The sequence below is a fragment of the Mycteria americana genome, chromosome Z (genome assembly GCF_035582795.1).
Source record: "Mycteria americana isolate JAX WOST 10 ecotype Jacksonville Zoo and Gardens chromosome Z, USCA_MyAme_1.0, whole genome shotgun sequence".
Lineage (NCBI taxonomy): Eukaryota > Metazoa > Chordata > Aves > Ciconiiformes > Ciconiidae > Mycteria > Mycteria americana.
The window spans coordinates 70,349,077-70,370,806 of record NC_134396.1 but is presented as its reverse complement, the minus strand read 5'-3'; the positions used below and the strand labels follow the sequence as shown (position 1 = coordinate 70,370,806).

The 21,730-nt window shown below is 41.4% G+C and overlaps 1 protein-coding gene across 1 annotated transcript in view; it reads left to right on the top strand.

The window, feature by feature from the left end:
* GRIN3A (glutamate ionotropic receptor NMDA type subunit 3A) overlaps nt 1-21,730 on the top strand; it is a 73,386-nt gene that overhangs the window by 13,431 nt on the left and 38,225 nt on the right. Inside the window, exon 2 of the mRNA XM_075488290.1 lies at nt 16,457-17,061. Within this exon, the coding sequence (XP_075344405.1) occupies nt 16,457-17,061 (605 nt within the window). The remainder of the gene's footprint in view (nt 1-16,456; nt 17,062-21,730) is intronic.

Sequence of the window (21,730 nt, the reverse complement as noted above, 5' to 3'; positions counted from 1 at the left end):
ATGCTTTGCTTGACAGAGAATGGAAGCTTGTTGCCCAGATCATACTGCTCTTGTATTCCTCCCCAGAAGTGTACTTCAAGAGGAAAACAAAGTGAGAATTCAGAGTGAATAATACATCTGATAATCACAGACATTTTTTTCTGCCTGAAAACCACCTGAAGTTTCTGGAACAAGCATGAACAATATAAGCATTAGGAGTAACTGCATCCCAGAGCCTTCTAAAAATGTATGAAAGTTCTTCCTTTTACTTCACTGGCTTTGAATAGGGGCCAGCTTGAGATACGGTTTTGGTTGCTTGGCTAAGCCGCATGATTATTTTTTTTTCTCTTCCAATCTGATAAACACAGGAATTGGAGATATACATGGAAGCTGGAACTTGCAAATACTGCAAGTGTTTGGTTTTGCTATTCATTTTCCATGAGCATTTGTCTTAGTGTAATTTGATTACTGGAATGTTCATGAAAAGCAAATGTTGAGGAGAACAAGAACAGCTGAAGCAAATCATTTCATTCATGTGAGTATCTATGTGTTGTTTCTGATGCAATTGCTGTCATTAAAAAAACCAAACCAATATATTCAGACTTCCTGTTCACTTAAGTGTGGTATGGCTTTGCTTAGGATGAGGAGCTAGTCCAACAGGATCTGTGGCTTGTTGCTGTGATATTAAAACTATATTCATAAGCAAACTTAACACTTCTATGAATTTTAACCTTTAATTTTACCTGGTCTTGCCTTATTTTCACCAGAGTGTTCCCTTCACTTAAAAATCTATAGAAAGCCATTCACTGACTAAGATCAAGGATAATTCAGACAGTCTTTTTGTGGATCCGTATTACGCCAGCATTATGAGAGCAAATGCATGTGTTCCAGGAGTCATACAAAATTATTACAATCTTGTTAGAGAATAATAAGCAGCAAAATGGCTTATTATTGTCAGTAAGAGGGGGACGAATGAGTATGCAGTCTGACGGTTGAACAGGGAACTCAAATGGGAAATTCAGTCTTCTCCAACACAGTTAAAAACATATAGGAAAATACACTGGGCTGAGTACTGGAATAGTTACTGGTCTCCCTGTCCAGGCATGGAGAATTCCAGCTGAATTTCCTTGCTTTGTAAGAAGTTTCCTCTAGAAAGTTAAAAGTTGTCCAAGGCTGTCAAAATCAGCAGCAACCCGTTGCCTGTCTGTAAATGACGCGCTGAGTCTGCGTGCCCGTTTGACCACTACCCAACGTAAGGATGATGTGGTCGCCCTTGGAGATGTTGTGCGGTGCTGTGGCATCTGTCCTTTTTAAGGGTATTAGTGGTGAGAGGAAGAAACAGCCAACCGAGAGAACAAGTTCCCTGCTGTGCACGAAATCTCTTTTTGCAGAGGACTTTATTTGACCCGAGCGGTGCTTCCAGTCGCACGGCATGGGCCAGGAGACCGACGCTGCCCTCCTGGTGGGGTAGTTCCCCTTGCCTTCACCGTGAGCTTGGAGCGTGTTGTTCCAGCAGCCTTCGCACCTCTTTGCCTGGTGTGTGTCCCCAGTTTAACAGTCTGCATGTGTGTCAGTCAATATGCTCAAGAATGTATAAAATATTCAGTCATTTTAAGCGTGGTCTCCAAATGTTACTTACCTTTCAGAAAAGAAAAGCAAATCTTTCACAGAAGATCCTGCTTTCTGTGAGTGTCTCTCTGTCCCGTTTATTCCCGCAGCTGGCTGGCTCTTTCGCTCCAATTTATTAATAATACACCCTGGTGTTCTGTGTGCTACCTGGTAAAGGGTTTTAAGCAGGGAATTCTACAGAATATTTCAGTTCCCTTGCTCAGATGGGGCAGTGCAGCATCCACGTCAATGCAAAATATCAAAGCAATATTACAACAAAATGCAGAGCTTACAGTTTTTCACCTTCCTTAGTTCCATCCCAGGTCACTGAAATATGTAGAAGTATAATTTATCTTTTGGAAAACTGACCAAGACTTACATTCAAGTGCTGGCATCATGTAAACAGAGAAAACTGAAATGGGGAAAGAAAAAAAAGTTCTTATTTCTTGAGGGAATATACATTTTTTGTGGATTTTTTTTGTTGTTATATGTTCTCTCTCCCTGAAGTAGTACCGTTTCCTGCAGAGAGAGACAGCAGTTTTGATCGTATGTTCTTGCCAAACTCATAGGAGCGGTGGTCTGTCATCCCTTCCTCTCAGGTTGTCTGGGGGAATTAGATACTCCTCTGCAACACTTCCCCTTGTTCAGAGAGTTAAAAAGAATCATAGCACCAAAAATAGTCCATGTAGATTCCTCATCCCCAGGCTTGGTTCACCAGACTCTGCAGAGTCATCGCAGATTATTTGCATGGAGACGGATAGACGCAAACATCTTGCTGAGATTAGTGAGACATGACGCTTTCCTATTTTATCACAAGCGCTTATCCATGTTAAACTCCCAGGGTGCGCTTCATTTTCGCTGGTTCTTACCCTCTCCTTTAGGAGGATACAATCACCCACTCAAGAAGCAGAAATAGTGCATGACTAACTATGTCACGGAACAAATGATTAACACTAAGTAGTTTGTGCTAGCTGTTTGCAAACAATCCACGTGCCGACAATTATGCTGAAGCAATTTTGTGAATACCTAACTCAATGTATTTTGCATAACTCAAGACTGGCTCCCAGATCATTACATTCATAACGTCTGTCTTGTTTGTTAAATTCATAAATGCCATTATTTCTTCTAGTCCATGGAACTGGTAGTGCTAGACTCAACTGTGATATTGGCCAGTAACGCTGGACTGGCGAAGGCTGTAGGAAGGATGAATGAGCTGCTGTTCAAAATGAGTTACAGCTGCTGTGCTTTAAGAGTTTATAACCCACAAAGTGCAGAGGAGGGCAGTCGTACACAGGCAGATCCGTTAATACATTAGATGCTTTTGGATTTGCACCTATGCAAATAAAGATGCTATTTGCCCCAGCTGCACCCAGCCTACCCACAGAGAGCTTGGTCTGGCTGCCCAAATGTGTCAAAATGCTCATAGAGTTCATTATCAGGAGCTGAGGGCCTCTTCCTCAGCTGCGATCACTCATCAGCCATCTGCTGACGTCACGGTTAAAGAGCTGACCCAGAGAGAGCATCGCATCCATACGCGTCATCCCATGGGCCAGGGCAGGAAAAGCCAAGCTGTGAGGATGAAGATGTCTCGTACGTCAGTAGGAAGCTCGAGCACAGGACAAGAGTTTATTGATTCATTTGGTTTAGAGTATTTGAGAGCCTTTTGACTCACAGATATGTGCAGCCTTACGACATCCTAAAGCACAAAGCTCTTAAAAAATAAATACTCAACGTACTTGGGTAATTGGTGCTTAGCAATGAGTGTAGTGGTTTTCAGCTGCCACGGAGTTGCGCAAGCCCTACATAACTTTAAGGAGGAGATACATTATTTTATAAGAGGGGGATACGGAGGCAGTAGAAATTTAAAGGAATTGCAGCAGAGAAGGTAGAGCCAGTATCGAAAAGAAAAATAGATTTGTAAAGGCCTTTCCCCTCATTTCCATGCTGCAAAGCATTCTTCCCATCAATAACATCCAGCCTGTTAAACTGTTGCTGTTACTTTCATTACCGTCTCATAAATGAAGCCAACCCCTATTAACCTGCCGTAACAGTTTTTCCCCTTTCCCCCCTCAAGAAACGTAAAGTAGCGGTACAAATAAGTTTTTGCATAAATAGGTAGGATGAAGAATTTTTATTTACAATGAAGTAAATTTGGTACTTAATTCCATCACAACAGTTTGTCCAGCTACTCCTCACTAGTTTTTTCTACAAGGGTAAAAAGTATATTAAACTTCCCCACACCAAAGGCTTTGGTAGTAAGAGCAGTATGCTAAGTTATTTTTATCCATATGCTATTGAGTTTCTCATTAACAAGGGAAGATCTTGTAGTTCTTTGATGAAGTATGGATTTCCAAATTTTTTTTCAATGCTATGCAGTTTATGCAGCTCTCCAGCCTCATCAGCGGCTGCAGTGCTGGCCCCTGCTGCGGAGCTTGGCCCCGGGCTGCGCATGGAGCACTGGCGGCACAACAAGAAGGGAGGGAAGGCTGTGAGGCAAAAAGCCCTCTCTTTACGGTAGAGCTTCTGCGTCCGGGCAGTTGTTGGGCTCTGTTGCCACCAGTAGTGATTTGTCCATATGGTGCTTTCATGCAATTGCAGCAGGAAAGGGATCTACAGGGGAAGGCTGACGAGCTTCTCCTGACAGTGTGATACGGGCACCAACCGCACTTCCCACAGGCAGAGCCAAAGGAAAAAAGAATTACATTTATTTGGCCAGTGCCAGTGTCTTGTGATTAGTGCTATCTTCTAGTGAGTGATGGTGCCAGACAGCAACACGAATCTTCGGTACAGCCAGATGGTCCCATCAAGCATGGCATGCTGTTTTTCCCAGTGTGCATGGTCACATATTTATCTTCAGCCTGTGCCCACTATCACATGCTACATACATATGGATGGACACATTGCTTAAAGCCTACGAACTATCAATTACCACTGCTCCACTTGAGTCCAAACTCAGTGGCCAGTACAAAGGAGGGATAAATAAGTATTATTCATATTTCATAGGGATTCACAAGCTCCATGCAATCACTTCATTGTTGGTCTAAACATCCATGGCAGGTGCAGAGTAAAAGAAAACCTGGTAGCAGTAATCTGTGCAAATATTTGTGCATAGTAGAGAGGTGATGGTATTGTGTATTTTCTGTCAAGCATTTAGATGAGAGTGGAAGATTGAGTCAAGGTTAGGAGCTGTAAATGTTCACCTGATAATCTTGCACATTATAAATCAAAGGATGAAACAGGCATGGGTGGTGATTTTTTATATATTCTCTCAACCCTCACCACAATACTTGCTGTAAACCACTTTCTGCTCTGTGAAGTACCTACTACAGTAAGGTCTCGTTTCATGCTCTCTACCCAGGACTCTTGGAACACAGTGGATAATTCGTAAGTTGCTTATCCACTTAAGACTAATGCGGAAATCAAGTATCCAAATGCTTGCACACATGGGGTCCTGATGAGGCAAGTATCAGTGCGATGGGTGACACTTTCAGACGAAGGACAGGCCAGTGAACTGTGAGTGGTGTAACGCTACAAATGCCCAAATTATTTAACAATAACCCATAAAATAAATGGCTGTTTGTTACTTTGCACATTCTTCTATCTATTGAGGCAGCTGTGTCTAGCACAGGAAGGAACAGGAGATTTGAGCCCTAGGTTCTGCTTCTGGCAAAATCTTGGTATACTCTCCAAGAGGTGTGACTTAACTTCCCTCCCCCCCCCCAGCTTTTCCCCCTGTGATCCTTCCCTGCGTAAAAGGGTGTGAAATATTTATCTTGCTGTAAGCCTTGGCATGGGCAGAGAGCCGTTTCACAAAGCAGCGAGAAGCCTGGTGCTGGGGCGGTGGTGAGCTGTACCCCCAGGGCACTGTGGAGGGGGTTATCCCCATTTTACAGAGAAGGGGTTGCTCGCAAAGGGAGCACAAGATGAGGCAGGGATTTCAAACCCGATCGCTCAGTTTCTATATTCGACAGCCAGCCAGGGCCCCTTCCTCTTCCTCCTCCTCCTCCTCCTCCTCCTCCTCTCCCTGCGTGCCTTGGTAACAGGCTCTGTGCAGTCACACACTTTTGTGGGTAGTTGCTATATACTTTATTGGAAACTCAAATGCTTCTGCCTTTGGGGGCGGGGGGTAGGCGCCTTCTGATTACAGGATCATGCCTTATTTTGTGTTTTGCATGCCCAGAAAAGCAATTTGCAAACACTGCCACAAAACTTATAAATTGTACAGTTGTCTTTTGGGGTTTGTTTTGGGTTTTGTTTTTTTTTTTTTATGACAATGAATCAATTCAGTATTAGGAAGAAAAATAGGGAGCATGATTAAAAAATTTACAGTGAATATAAGTCACTAGGCTTTGCTGCATTTTCAAAAGTCAGATTCTTGTCTTCTGTTGAAAGATAGTAAATCTGCAGCCGAGGAGCTAGCTAACAAACATCACACCTCCCAGTTTATTTATTTTTTCCTCCTGCAGCAACTGCTGGCGTAGAGCGGCACTTATCCTTAAACTATTTCTTACGCAAACAAACTGCCTCCTGCTGAGGAAAGTAGCTTCACCGCATGGCTCAACTAGTGGAAGGTGCCCAGCAAGGTGAGGGTGCCTGTGCAGGATGAGACCTTCATACCCCGGCCAGCGGGGCAGCATCGCGGACTTTGGGCAGGCAGCGAGTGGCATTTCACAGCCACTCAAGGTGGCATGTCCCGGTGGCCGGTCCCCTCTGTCAGCTCCCTGCCCCACCGCATGCAGAGTATATTAGTTTTTAAAAGATATGTTTGATTTTTTAAATTTTTTTCCCCTGCTTACCCCCGGCCCTGAGAGCCAATTATAACACTTCTTTCTAATTTCCCGTCTTTCTAATTAAATCCTTGGTGTATTAAATAAGAAACCTCAAGTGGAGATGTTTAAATTTTGTTCCTGATTTTAAGCCAAGCAAGTACACACAAGAATTCACCTTAGGGCCATGATTTAAATGTCTAGCCTCAGAAAGATGAACTACTAACTTAATCTACCCTGGCCTCATTTAATAGAGTTAAGAGATCAGTCTTTGCAAGCTTAAATCTCAGCTTTCTTTCATACGAAAAATCAATATAGAGCAAAATGCACCTGTAGGTAAAATTAATCCTGTGCAACATGCCCAGAGCAAGGCTCAGCAGAACAGGATGCAATGATGAGCTGGTGCTGGCTTTCTGAGGAAGGGGGACACGGGTCGATTAATTTCTCCCACTGTATTTTGCCACGTACAGCTATCATTTCAGTGACTGCTCCAGGCATAACTTGCATGCAGCACAACCTGTGGGTATTTCTCTGACAGGCAAGGACCCGTAGAGACAAAGGGGCTAATTTGGTCGCTGGTCATTGTCCTCGAGGCACAGCACCCGCTGCCCTGCAAGGAGCGTGGGGAGTCCCGCAGCAGCCAGGGCTGTCCTGTGCCTGTGCCCGCACGCCACGTCCTGAACGTCATTTTACAGCATTGGCTCAGGATGAACGGGGAAGGTTTCTTTGTTGAATTGCTACCTCCTTCCCTACTTGTCTCCAAGATCAAATGACCTAGTTTCACTCTGCTGAGCTGCGAACACCAGATAGGGTTGCACAGCCTGTTGGTAGGCACATAGTCGTTTGTAAAAATAATGAGACACGGGGGCACAGCTACTGAGGGTATGGGGAATGCAAATGCTCAGGAAGAGTTGAAGACACTTTCCAGCTATGCTGGAATTGGACTGGTGAGTGAAAACGGTGCTCCAGATTTTACTCCTTGCTGCAGGTGTTAATGGTGAATAAAATCTAATTGGATTAAATGCTGCATGGGTACACCAGGTGCATATCAGAAAGGACAATGGTTGCTTTTGTAAAATGGGATCAAACTTCTTTTGCCTGCATAACATGACTCAGTCTTCTCCATATTCCCTCTCCTTATATTCTACGTTTTCTTCCAGATTAATTCCTTTATATTCAGCCAGAATTTTGCTCATGTCTAAAAAGCTAGGTCATACAGAAAGTGAATTCATATCCTGTTGTGCTTGTGAAAAAGTAGCATTTTCTAGTGATACACTGCAACATGCCCATCTTCCTGAGGGAAAGGTGGAAGCTGCTGTAACAGAGCAAGGAGGGGAACGCCATTGCAAGAGCCCTTTATGCTGAGGAGCCTGGCAGGGGTTACATGCCAAGGAGCCCGGTGTGGAGCAATGCTTGGCAGTGTGCATTGTAATTACAGTCCTGGTTGCCAAATTCTCTGTGCACTGTGCTAATGGTAGTCCTCAAGAGCGAGGCATCAGAGCAAACACCGCATGCCATTAACGTGAGCTTTAGAAACCCATTCTATATGCGAAGCCAAGAATTTATTATTAGTCTAATTAAAGTCCTCGCAGTCTAATCAAAGTAGTATTATTGGTCCGAATGATGCTAACACTTACAGGCAAATTATCCAAGTACTACAGCTCATTCTCAGTAATGACACGGTTCGAATTGTCATACACGCAATTCCCGTATCTCTTTGCTCAGGTGCTAGGCTCACCGTTCTGTGCACCTCTGGGTCCCAAGGTCGGCACCACAAATCTTCTTTAGGGAGACAGAGCAAGTGTGTATGTGTTTTCAGGGGATGGGGGTTGTTAGTGGCAAGTCGTCTGTGTCCCAGGATGTCTAAAGGGAGGAGTATTACATTGATGGTGGGAGTTTCTTCCTCCTTTGGATTTGCTTTTGGTCACGTTTATATGTTTGTTAATGCTGTCTGCATGTCTGCTGTATTTACTTGCCCATTCCTCATTTGTATGCAGTTCCACCTTATATCCACAGTTGCAGTATCTGGTACATATTACATATTTGATACTTGTTCTTTGCTCTCTGTAAACCCAGTTTTACTCAGCTCCCAAGGTTGCAGTCTCCTAGTGACCAGTAGCTGACTATTGGTGAGTTGTGATTTTTAGCCCTGGCTCCTCTGGTGCCATCCTGTGCTTGCGGTGTTAAGGCTTCTGCTGTCATCTTGTGATAGCACTTCTGGGGATCCTAGATACAACCCTGTTTATTTTTTCCAACAGCCTTTGAGCTGTGATTTCTTGATAATCCAAGTAACATTTTATTACTGCAGCCTGATCACACCTATATCCTTGATCTAGTGTCATTAGTAATCACTCTAAAAGACTAGTAAGAGTTCCTCCATTAGCAGACACACACACAGAGTGCTCTGGTTGCTACTTAAATAATTTTCTTCAAGTTGAAACAGCACCACTGGTGTGTTATCAGAATTTCTGTAGAACAGGGTCTTCTTGCATCACACCTCAGACGTTAGGAGGGTGAGGACCAAGGAGGCAGATCTCAGCAAGCCCAAAGTGCGTTCACTGTCTGGTCCCAGGTGCTGCCACAGTTTTGGCTCTGCTGCTATCAAAAGTTGAATTGCTACCTGCCCTCATGAACCAAAAAACTGGGAGAAAAAAGCCCTTCTGCTGGGCATCGCCTGAATAACACACGTGGGAAAACTCCGACTACCTGCTTTGGAGTGTCTTTAAAACAGAGCCCTTCTGACTGATAGCCAGCATGTGAAAAGCACCAATGTTTGTGAGGTGCTTCTCAACAGAGAAGCACATGAACGCCCCTAGACAGTCTGTGGAAGAGCTTTGAGTTAGTTGAATGCCACATCTCCTTAAGGGAAGAATTAAATTCTACTGAATGCTATTTTCCAACCATTCAAGCTTATAGTGGCATTCAGAAGAAGACTGAAAAGATACACCTCTGTGGAACAGCAACTGTATTTTGCATCCTTTACAAGTGTGGGAAGACCTGTAATGGAGTAGCTACAGCACAAATGCCAAATGAGAAATCCTGCTCACAAACATGACAGTCTAGATGAGGCCAGCCAGAAGAAAATGTGTTACTGGGAAATGGCATTAGAAAGAAAGCCTGGGGTAGAGCTAGCCAAGATCTCGCTCTTGTTGGCAAGTGCTCACTTACTTGTGACAACCTGATTCCGTAACAGTGTTGAGCTTATAGAAAATAAAACCATGCAGTAACAAATTGTCCATTGTGGCTAATACTCACACTCCGTATCTCCTGGCATCTTTTACCCAGACATTTGCAAGGGCTTTGCAGACATGGATTACAATACTGTAGCACTTGGGAGCACGAGTCACAGACGTGGACCTGGCCACCCCTTTCTCCCATTTGAAGTGTACCATGGAGCAGAGGTGCATTGCCATTTTAATGATGGAGGAAAGCCTATCATGGAGAATTAATGCAGCTCCCCCTGATCTATTTGTATTAGCAATCATCTGTCTTTTCTTAACTATAATGACACTTTTTAGGGAAGGAAAAACTATTTTGGCTCTTGGCAGCTGTATGAAATATTCTTTGTCAGACTTTAAATGTTGGATTTTTTTTTGTTTCCTCCTGAAGGAAAGAACACCTTGAAGTTTTTGAAGTAGTATTACTTATGATAAGTTATAAGTGGCTATGAAGATAAATAACGGGTCTTACTTTCCAAGAACAGCTGAAAGTTCATATATTATATTGCCTCTTTGACCTTGTAGAGAGCTGTACGTATTCAGATTAGTTTGGAGTATTTGTATGTAGGCATTAGAGATGTTAAGCAACCTCTAGTCATGACTGCCTGGTCTAACAAGAGAAATCATTTTCAGGACAAGCTACGTCAAGACTTATATTAATGTAACTGTTGTGGTTTTGTGGTTTTTAAAATCAACAATCAGTGCCTTGTTAGGATCTGCTTATAAGTGTTGCCTGGATGGATGCCAGGCTTCTTTTGCTGCAGGAATCAGGACAGCTCTGGCTAGTCTAAGCTAGCTTTTTTCTCTCAGAAGCTTTTAAACCATCTGCAAAAAATAGCATTTAGTGTGGGGATCTACCCTGTTTCAAATTACAGTCTTGGTCCAGCAGGTGTGTATGTGGAGACAAATGCACAAGACAAGAAAAAGAGGAATTCATGAAGTCATCTTCTTCTTTTTGGGCCAAAGCAAGTCTGGGATTTTCTTCCCCAGAGAACCAAAAGTCTAAATAGCAGGAGAAACATACTACTGATATTTTTAATCATACTGATGCTGCTGCTTAAACAGATGCTTAAGTGTTTTGCTGGATGAAGGCCTAGAAGCCACTCTAAGCTTACTGATGTCCATGACAAGGCTCTGGGGGTTTAACTGGGACCAGGAGAGAGCCCAGGAGCAGCTCCCGGTGCCCTTCACAGGGGAGCGGAGGGATGCATGCCTGCCCCGCGCACCGCTTGCATCTCTGCGGAAGCTGCAGAATGGATTCTGAGAAGAAAACCTGGATGCTTCACCCTCCACTGTGGGAACCTGTGGGTGCATCTTGGCCACAGCCTCCCCCATGGGCAGAGCAGGTTTCTGGAGGTGGACGTGCTGGAGCACACCTTCCCTCTGTTGCTGCTGGGTAGCCCGTGCAGCGACTGGGATGCAGTACGGTGGGCAGCTCAGCGGCTGGTGCAGCGGGGTGGCAGGTCCCCTCCATCCAAAGTCCTTCCCGTGGTATGTCAGCTGCCAACACAAAATCCTCCTCGAAGCATTGCAGTTTCAGCAGTGAGGCAGATACTAAAAAAATAAAATAACATTTCATAGCATCTTTTTTCATGGCATGAAAGGAAGAAGCAATAGGTGTGTCTGTAGCCTTTAGGGAACAGGGGTTTAAGCCTAAATTTTGTAACTTCAACCATGGAAGAAAGAGCTTCCCAGTTTTTGAAGCCGTGGCATCAGCTTGCTCACAGCTGCCGTTTAGCTCTGTGTGTAAAGCTGCGAGTCCCCACAGTGGCACTGCAAGCCAGAAGGCTTTTTTTTCCCTTAGGTGGAGCTTTCTCTGATGTAATTATATAGCCTGTTTTCTCTTTGGTATTTCTTCTCATAAATATATATTTGAGCACTGTCTTTGCCCCCAAGAGTCAGAGGGGAATAATATTTTCCGTGTATTACTTGCTTTTACACAGTTAGCAACAGAATATTTACATATATGCTTTTAACTCTGCTAATGAAGCTATCATAATGTCAAATAAAATGTCACTGTGACCATGCCTAATTAGCATTACAAATTTGGTTGAAGAGATAAATGGCCAGATCCTTCAGGGTGTAAGTCAGTCCGGCTCCAGGCATTCGTGCTCACAAGATTTACAAGGGCTAAGGATGGGTCTACAGATTATTGAAACGGAGGCTTGAAAAATATTGCATTAATGAAATGCAAATCATGTTTCAGTTGTTAAATGAACCTGCTATCTCAGGTGTCTCAGCAAATGAAACTGTAAAGCTGCTCTGGTTGGGATACAAGAAGCAAATAAGTAGTTACAGTCTCTGCTGAGGTATGGGAGCAAAACATATCAGACCATGTAAAACTTAATATTCCATGAATGGCTTGGTCCAAAGCCCACTGAAAGTCAGTGGAAAGACTGTTGGTATCTGGTCCAAAGGTAATTAGTCAGAAATTAAGGATTCTAGGCCTGTTCTTTACCCAGTAAAAACTGAAGTCAGTTGATGATGGCTGGTTTATAAAACAGGAGGTAATGACATGCAATAAAAAATTAAGCCCTCATAGACACAGAAAATGTTTTTGGTAGTGACACTATGTAAATGCAAACACATTATTAAAAATAGATCACAATTAACATTATTCAAATGAGGTTTAATTCTCTGTTTGTATAATTTGAAGAAAAACTGATGCAAGTCGTATCTTTAATGACAGCTTAAAGACAAATTTAAACAAAGCAATTGAATTTCCATATGAGCTTTAATTGACAGTTTAACTGAAATAGTCAAATTTTACTTATTTCCAAAGTGAGGTAATGAAGGAGTTTGCCTAAGAACTTCAATAAGGATGGATGGGCACAGTTCCATACACTGATACTCATAAATCTGCTGTTCCATGGCAAGTACAAAGGTATACACATCTAAACTATCATTTAAGTTGTCAAAAGCCTTTGCTATGAAATTATGCAGTCTCAGTGATTGCTACTGAATGACAGAATAAACAATTTTCGGAAGTTCCTCATTAAAAAGCAGTAATTGTTTATTTTAAAGAAAGACAAATCAATAAAAATACATAAAAGCATTAAGAACACTGTAGTATCAAAGGATGTATGGTGACATGTGACTTCTGTGTAATTTTTTTCAGGGCCTGTATGTTCAACTGCATCCTACAAATGACAAATAAACCTTTCAAAATAAAATTAAGAAGGTATTAAATCCAAACATCTCCCCATCCTTTCCTAAAAGGATCTTCTTTTGCATATAAAACTGGTGAGGTCAACTAACCACTCACTAGATGAGGCCAGAGAGAGTTCTTCTTGGCTGAGCTGTGAAACATGGTGGCCCATCAAATACCCACTTCCCTGAGTCCCAGTACAAAGCAAACATTAATTGCTGTTCCTCCTCAACGTCTACAGGGGTGTTTGCATGGTGGGCTGAGAATTCGCTGAAAGTTAAGCAGAAGACAAACACCTAGTGACTGAATTTTATGTTTATTATTGTATCAGAAAAATTCTGAAGACAGGTTTGCAGTCCCAATACCCTTAATAAAGAAAAGAGACTGTGTTTGCTACTTTTTCAGGGCTGAATGTTTACCTTTCAAGCATATTGATAGGGAGTTTAGCAACTAATAAATCACAGTGGTGGTAAGTGCTCACGTAGATGCACCTGTGGGCTTTTGAAAGTGGCAGCTGAAGCACAGATGGTTTCACACCAAGAAGCACGTTTAAACGCAGTCTCAGTCTAAGCCAGGTTATCCCAAATCCATCTCCATTCAGTGCAGGAGCAGTGTCTCAACACAACAACAGTCTGTTGGACCACATCGACACGTCCAAGTATATTGCACATAAGACAGAGACCAACGCTCGAGCTCCTGAGGACTAAGCCTGTAATTGCACTCCTATAGGGGAGCCCAGCCCTGCACCTAAGAATACCAAGTCAGATGGAAACTGCCTTCACCTGCACTGCTGAGTAAAATTATGTCCAGTTTTCTGTCCCTAAGGCAGAGTTTCACTTTCTCTGGACTATGTGTGCTTGGTGCTATGTTTGCTCTAGGCCCAGTGTAATGCCCAGTGACCCTAAGGTGTAATTTTTACCTTTTGTGTATCTTGACCAGTTCAAAGTGTTTTAACACTGGAAGAACTGTGCCGTAGACAAGCAGAAGCAGTCTTGCATGTGTGAAACTGTGCATATGCACTGGGTTTAGCATGAGGTCATAGAGGTCTTCAAAGATTTAAACCTGCTGGGTGAGATGGAGAGCCAGTTCTCATGCAGTCTTATCCATATTGCCTATTGGGGGTGATCCCCAAAATGTGATCAGACCCAAAATGCCAGTGCATGGGATGAGGAAGCTAATTGGCATGCTCCAAAACCAGACCAGGTACAAACTAAGCAGCACAAATGCTCCAGGTTGCCTCCTGGGGCTGTTTTATTCAACAGTATGGACGCAGCTGTTATTGCTAACTTCCGTCAGTCATCAGTGCATGGCTGTTTTTCTGCATCCAATAGATTTTTTTTTATACCTGTGCCTATACCATAACAGCTATAGTACTATGCTTGGGATGTTATGCTTCTGAATATACTGAAGACATTTGCTCTTCCTCGTACAGGTATGGTCATGTTGTGTGCTATTATTTATATATGCAAAATGTTCTATGTATACTGAATAACTAATTTCTTCTCCAACACTCAAATTAACTAAGTCAATAGGCTTGCAAAGTTTTGCTGATTGGAGGCAGATCATCATGGAAAAAGTGCTCATACTTTTACTTGATCTTGGACACAGAGGACACAAGGAAAATCCTTTCTACTCCCTTCTGTTTGCAGTGAGAGACAAACTAAAGTTAATTTACCTGATCATCTCATAATCTCAGAAAAAATGTTTGTTGTGATTCAGTTTGCAGAGACTAATTTATTCAAATCAGCTTCCCAAACCCAGATGTTATGCACAATGCTCTTTTTTCTGAACTAATCATGTATTTTAATTAGTAGGCAAAGTTTTCCAGCATAGAACTCGCAGAGTCCGCACAGCTTAGCTTCTTGTGCATTCAGTAACTTGTCCTTGATCAAAGGGTCAATCCTTGTGTCTTAATGGCAGTACATGATGTGCATCGATTGTGGACAGTGATCTATTGAATTAGCTTATTCATGTGTTGGTGTAAAAATGGCCACAGGTACCAAAATCAAGAGATAACAAAAACAGGTGAGAGTATCTTCATTTGAGTATTCTCTTTATCAAGCTCGGAATTTAAATTATCTGCTCTGGAAAACAGATTATGAGTTCATGTAACTGCAAATTAACACAATGAAAGCTTGCTGTTTACAAATGGTGTTTACCTCTTCAGGTTTTTGTCTCATTCCACCCCTTATATCTGTATTGGAGAGCCCAGGTTTTTATTTTAGTAAACTAGTGCAAACTGAGCGATTATCGTATTATTCCAAATTCAGAATGACATTTCTAAGATCCATACAAACTGGAACCTATAATGAACAGTAAAATACTATTAAAATCAAAATGACAGCATTTTTTACCAACTTTAAGCACAGTAAAGGTTTGATCCCTCTTACATATAATACATGTTAACTACTGAAAATGTAAGCAAATGAAGAACAGACCTTAAGTGTTTAGTAACTTAATGGATAGACAGATAAAATTCAGGTACTTGTGTAGGATAAGATATAATTTGAGGGGGCATGAATACAGAGAAACGTTGAGATAAAGTTACAACAAAGATCTCACAAACCAAAAGATGCACTGAAACAGGCATCATAATTCACATTTTTTTGAACAGTCTCATGGCTGGAATCAAATGCCAGTGCAAAGTAAAATAACTTCTTTAGAAAAGCTGCACTGAAGACTGTCAAGTTCTCAGCTGAAACCAAAAGTTGGAACAGTGAGTGTACAATGTGCTAGCTGAAGGCCTGATAGAAACATTTTGGTAGAGCAGAGAATTATTTCATAGAAAAATGCCAGAAATTGCTTGGATTCTTTGATTTTTTTCTTCCTTACTAAATATATAGGTTAAATTTAACTGTATTTTTGGGACCAGGAAAGGGGGATGAATAGGAGTAAGGGAAAAGTACTTATGGATCAAATAATAAGAAAGAAAGAAATATTTACCTTAAAAGAACAAACAAATTAGCCTCACATTCTTCCTCCTCTTCTGGAAAAGATAAAGCCAAGGGCAATGGTATTGGGAAACATAATGGGTTAAGTTACGGTATATCATCAATGACGTGGAAAAGATGAGTACGGAATGCTTATTTATCGACTATTTTTCAGCTCAGAAATCACAGTAGATGTATCTTAGCCTCTTGTGTGTTCAGGAACTTGTCCTTTACCAAAGAATCAATCTTCTCGTGTTTTATTGGCAGTACATGATGTGCATTGCTTGTAGACTGTGATCTGTTTAATTAGGTTACTCATGTGTCTGTGTAAAAAAAGCCCTCAACTACCAGAAAAAAAAGAAATAATGAAAAGAACTGAGGGCTCTTCATTATTTTTCTTATTATTTACCAAAGAACTTGTCAGCATCCATTGAATTTGAACATTAACACCAGGGTTGAACCTGAACAGTGAGGGCATACCTTCTCATACCCCTGGTAGGAGACCCAGGGAAATCTTTGCTTGAGAATGCCAAGAAATCCAAAAGTATAAATGTATTGAAAGAAATAAAAATTCTTGGAAACAGACTCATTAGTGACTACTGAAGTTGACTCAAACTCTAGCCGAGGAAGCCCATGAATCACAGTCCCTTTAAGCTGGGTAGGTAGAAGTTTCCCTGTTTCTCACACGGTTCTCTTGGTTGACAGGTGAATACTTTGAACTAAATGAGTGAATAAAAATTAAGGAAACTCATTAACTTTGGGTCCAGCATATTTCTGATCAGTTGTCTTTCATATTTTTAACTACAGAATCCCCTTCACCTGCAGATGAGTTTAGAAAACTCACTGAGTTCTGATGCTGACGTCACTTTCTCGATCCTTGCGATGAACAACTGGTATAATTTCAGCCTGATGCTATGCCAGGAGGAGTGGAACATCACAGATTTCCTCTTCCTCACACAACAGAGCTCCAAGTTCCATCTGGGATCCATTATAAACATCACAGCAAACCTCACTTCAACCAGTGACCTTCTGAACTACTTACAGTTTTACCTGGAGAGCATCAAAGAAACAACGTCTACCATGGTGATGTTTGGATGTGACATGGAAAAAACGCGGAAGATTTTTGAAATAACCACCCAGTTTGGTGTGATGCCTCCAGAACTTCACTGGATTATTGGGGATTCACAGAACGTGGAAGAACTGAGGACAGAAGGTTTGCCGCTCGGTCTCATCGCTCATGGCAAGACAACAGAGTCAGTCTTTGAGCATTACGTACAGGATGCAATGGAGCTGGTAGCAAGAGCTGTAGCAGCAGCCACCATGATTCAACCTGAACTAGCTCTTATTCCAAGTACAATGAACTGCATGGACACAGATGAAAGGAATATAACTTCAGGGCAGTATTTGTCAAAGTAAGTTTTTCCTTTTTTTCTTTTGTGTAGCTAGTATTTGTGGTATACAAGAAAAATAACTTTCCTCCCCCTCCCCACCATTCTCAGTGGCTTAGCTATCATGCTCTTAACCCTCCCTCACACACACATATGTTTCAGTATTTCCTCCTGCTTCGTTACTTCTGGGCACATAATGAAACTTAAACTTAGCCACAGAGGGAGATTAAGCCACTTGTAGAAGACACTGTTCCACAGAAGTAGAGATCACATAGTAAACATAGGCTAGGTTACAGACTATGATCTGAAAGTATCCTGTATTTATGTTTATGCATATTAGAGGGAAAAGTCAGGGCTAGTGTCAAATTCTCTGAGGTTTTGAGATACCTGAGAGAATACAAAACACAATTAAAATATTTGCACTGCCAGAGTAATCAGAGAGTATAAAAGCAGATGTGTAGCCCTTGCTAGTATGCTTCCGTGGAAAAGAACCAAAGAAGATGCACCTTGACCACCTCAGAGGCACTGCTGCTGGTGAGGGCACTTAAAACTACAAAGTGCTCTCTCTGTTACCTGGTGCGGGAGGCTCCTCTTTCAGCTTCTGCTAAAACTATTCCTGTAGGCCACTGCACGTCACTATACTGAAGTTATTCCCAAAACCGCTCGGGGATTCATGTCTATTAATATTCTGTTTTTTAACATGCGAGTGGAAAAATTGCATGGTTCTTTTTGAAAACAAAAGAAAAGGTCCTTGCTAAGTATGTAAATTCATTAATGGGTTTACATCCAGTGACGGTTGCATGTTTTTCCCCCCATTACACCTGGTTTTCAGCCTACAGATGTTGTTGGCTGGAGTTAAGATAAAAGTTCTTGAAGCTTTTTATATGTTTGCAACTTTTTTTGAAATGATATCTGAGATGTGTCTTCACAGTAATGTGGTAACAGCACTGCTCAAAACACAACCATTTGAGACCCTAACAGTTCCTTAGTCAGCACTCGTCCATAATTTAGGGGTCAAAAACCTCCTGTTTCCAAAGACTGAAACAAGGCTTAGGAATAAATATTGTACTGGCTTGCAATATCCCCACTGACTTGTGATATGAATTGTATCTCATTATTCTGGGTATTTTAACTAGATCATACCTAAGTCCCTGAAAAATAAAACTCAGCAAGAGACTTCTTAAAGTAGCAAATATTTGAGGACAGTAGTTTTATGAACAGGCTTTTTGAGGGTTAAGGAAGGGACAAAGAAAAAGGAAAGCAAAATTAAAGCTCTTAAAAGTATTCCTGCAAAATATTTCTTCATCATTGCTTTCTACAGAAAACTATAAGCTCTTTCATGAACAGTAACTGCTGTAACTTTTGTTATGTTTTGGGAGACAATATGCAATTTCACATCTATGAAATTTCTTGTCCCTTCATCTCAGTAAAGATATTGTAGAAGAGAAAAAAAGGATCATATGCTTAGCCTTTTTTTCCCTAGGCATCTGCTTGTGGACGCTATTAAAGACAAAATAACAGGTTAGATAAACCCTTGTCCTGAATCACTGCAGCTGTTTTTATAGTGTATAAGTGAGGCAGATACCTGATGCCAGTACTGATGTATTTGAGTTAGCAGCATAACTATTAACTCTGAGTGGTACCAGTAATTTCTCAGGCGTGAAGCACCGATGAGTGGCTTAACTGTGACCAACCTTGTCCATTGCACGAGTGCTTTTAGGCAAGTGGTGCACCTCCAGAGATGAAACTTTTGTCTGGTGCTTAATTGAGTGTTTACTAATGTGGGCATTTTTCTGTCTAAATGAACCATTCTGCCTTGATACATAGCCTTGGAGCTGCGGTGGGTGGGGATGGAGAAGGCACAGTGGCACAGAGCTTCACCTCCCTTAACTGCACTGTGTATTTAACAGCAGTCCCACAAGCTGCCACAGCTGACACCTGAGCTTTCACTGCCAACACTGCACTCATACATTGTCTGTGCAGACATTTAAATGTCACCCGAGAGCAGACTAATGATTGTGAACAAGACCAGGATCTGGTCCATGGCAAAGCATGCTTTATCTATATGGTTACAGATATGGATATGGATATAGATGTACAAACCCCTGAAGATTATACTGTTGTAAGTCTCCGTCCTCCATTCCTCTTACGATGAGATCAATTCCCTGATCTATTCCTGCCTGATCATGGGAGCTTCATTGTTGGCAGAACAAGGCATTAAAATTTCAAAGTCTCATCTTGTCTTATAGCTTTAATTAGTCTTACAGCTTTAACTCTGCTTCTTGAGTAATTTCAGCAGCCTGCTATTTGCTTGCCCGTTCTAGATCTTGCCTCCAGTAAACTTTCCAAGAAAGATGTGGAATGACCAAGCCATCAAGCTTGAAAGAAAATGAAATAATTTAATTAAATCATTCTTAAAGGTACTACAAAGATATTGCTGCTGAAGTATGGTAGTACTGCTGAAGCTCTAATGAGCAGTTCTTACAACAAAGCACATGCAAAACAAAGCTGAAATGAGCAAATTATACATTCTGGACTCATTGGTCAAACTGAAGTGACACTAGTAAAGCTTTGATACAGCTGTCGGTGTGATCATTAGCTCACACATATTGACATAGCATCAAGGAAATCCATTCAGCTGTCAGACTTGAGGATCTGGCCCTTCACGTTCTGAAATTTGTACACATTGTCTTTCCATACAAATCTGTCAGTAGCCCTGCTGAAAAGTTATTGCTCAGATATTGCCAATGCGTCTACGCAATACTCGGTGCTTGTAACTCCCAAAGATTCACACTAGAGATTGCTGGCTTAAATAATGTAGTCAGATCCTCTTATCTATTTCCTAAAGTTACTGAGTAAGGGAGTTTTTACGTGAAGTCTCTGGCATGAGTTTCCCTAATGCTGCGTACAGCGTATGCAAATGATTAGCAGCCATAGCCACTCGCGTATAAAACAAAGTGTTGTTAAAATGTATTTCCCACATCGTTCCCCTCATTTATTTTGATTAATGTCCTGTCACTACCAAAAATATAGAACATGCAAATCAGCTGCAGAAGTAAGCCACTAACTCGGTAAGGTAGCGAAGTCATACATTTAAATGCTACTAAATCTCTCAGGTAACCACCACTAACACAATTCAACCACAGGACAGGTACAGAGGGCTCGATTCACCCTCATGGGCACACTTATTTCTACAGTGAAAGTCAGAGAACACAGTGCATAAATTCCACTGTTCTCATTCTACCTGCAGAAAATAAATCTAATGCATTATTCCATAGCTTCATCTACTCCCAAAGCACCTGGTCTGCGGCATTCTGATATCCAAGTCGTGCTGTAGTAGCAACGTGGGGCCAAATTCATCAGAACTTTGCTAGCTTGTTCCATCTGAGGACATGTCGCCATCAGTTTTGGCATTTTGTGAACTGTTAACACTATTTTCCACACTTAAACAATTCTTTCAAAATTTTACATACAGACCCATCTACGCATGCAATGGTTTTACTGTTATTGTCATAGGGACGGCTTCAGCATATAAGCCCTGCAAGGCTTGTAAGGAAGAAGTTGCACAATTTTTTACAAAGGCTGAGGAGGAGAGATAAAAACTAGGTAAGTTTATGGGCACATAAACCTTTCTTTAGTGCTTAAGATTGCCTTCCCCTATAAACTTTGCCTTGATAGTGTTTACATACACAGACATGCAAGTACACCATCAAATATGAAATACAGGATAGGAGGAAAGGACTAGTCAGACAGTGGTAGACACCACTGATTAATGAAGTTACGGTATCATTTAGCTAACACTAGGCTAAGTGGTAAAAGATTTTACAAATGAGAACCACATTTATGCATCTGGGCCATTTATAAACACCTGTGTGTGTTTTTAGGCATAATTCTCAGGCCCAAATTAACACATGTACAGATCAATTGCTTTTGACAGTATTGGCTGTATCATCTTTCTCCAAACTCAACCTACTCAAAATAGACTGCATAAGAATAATTTTGAAGCCATCTCAGAAAAGGCTGTCACGCACACAACCACACTCAAAGCTATATTACTTAGTTTCGTAAATTTACCCTTTGCTGAGGACAAAAACTGATACGATCTTGAGACATACACAGTTCAGAGTTTTAACTGGTGAAACTCCATCAAATTCATCAAAAGTCATCAAAACAAAGGTAGAGACTGGGTAGAAGTATGCATGCACACACACTTGCTGTGGATTTATCCTTTTCAAATCAATTTAAGGTTATTTTTTTATCTGTTCTAACTATTGATAAACAATTAACACTACTTAAAGTTTATGTCTTGCTTATTGAGGCTGGAATGACAGCTATAGCCTTTATACTTCTTTCAATACTTGCTTTCATCCAATTCCTAGAACTAATGTGAGGTGTTATATTCCACTATGACAGCTAAACAGTCTGTCTTCTGAATGCCTCTTACTGAAAAATATGTGCCTGACTTACCTTACACCATACTAGCAGCAATTTAACTTAGTTGTTTTTAATGGAATCAGCATACTAAGACTTACACAGTCTTAGTAGGGTCCCTACTAAGGGGACTCTACAGCACCTGCAAAATGCATAGCAGCTTTCTTATTAACAGACTGCAGTTCAGCTGGTCATGGTGTTTACACTAAAAAGGATTTTCTCCTTATAACACTTATTTCCTGCTCAATTCCCTGCTCCTTTA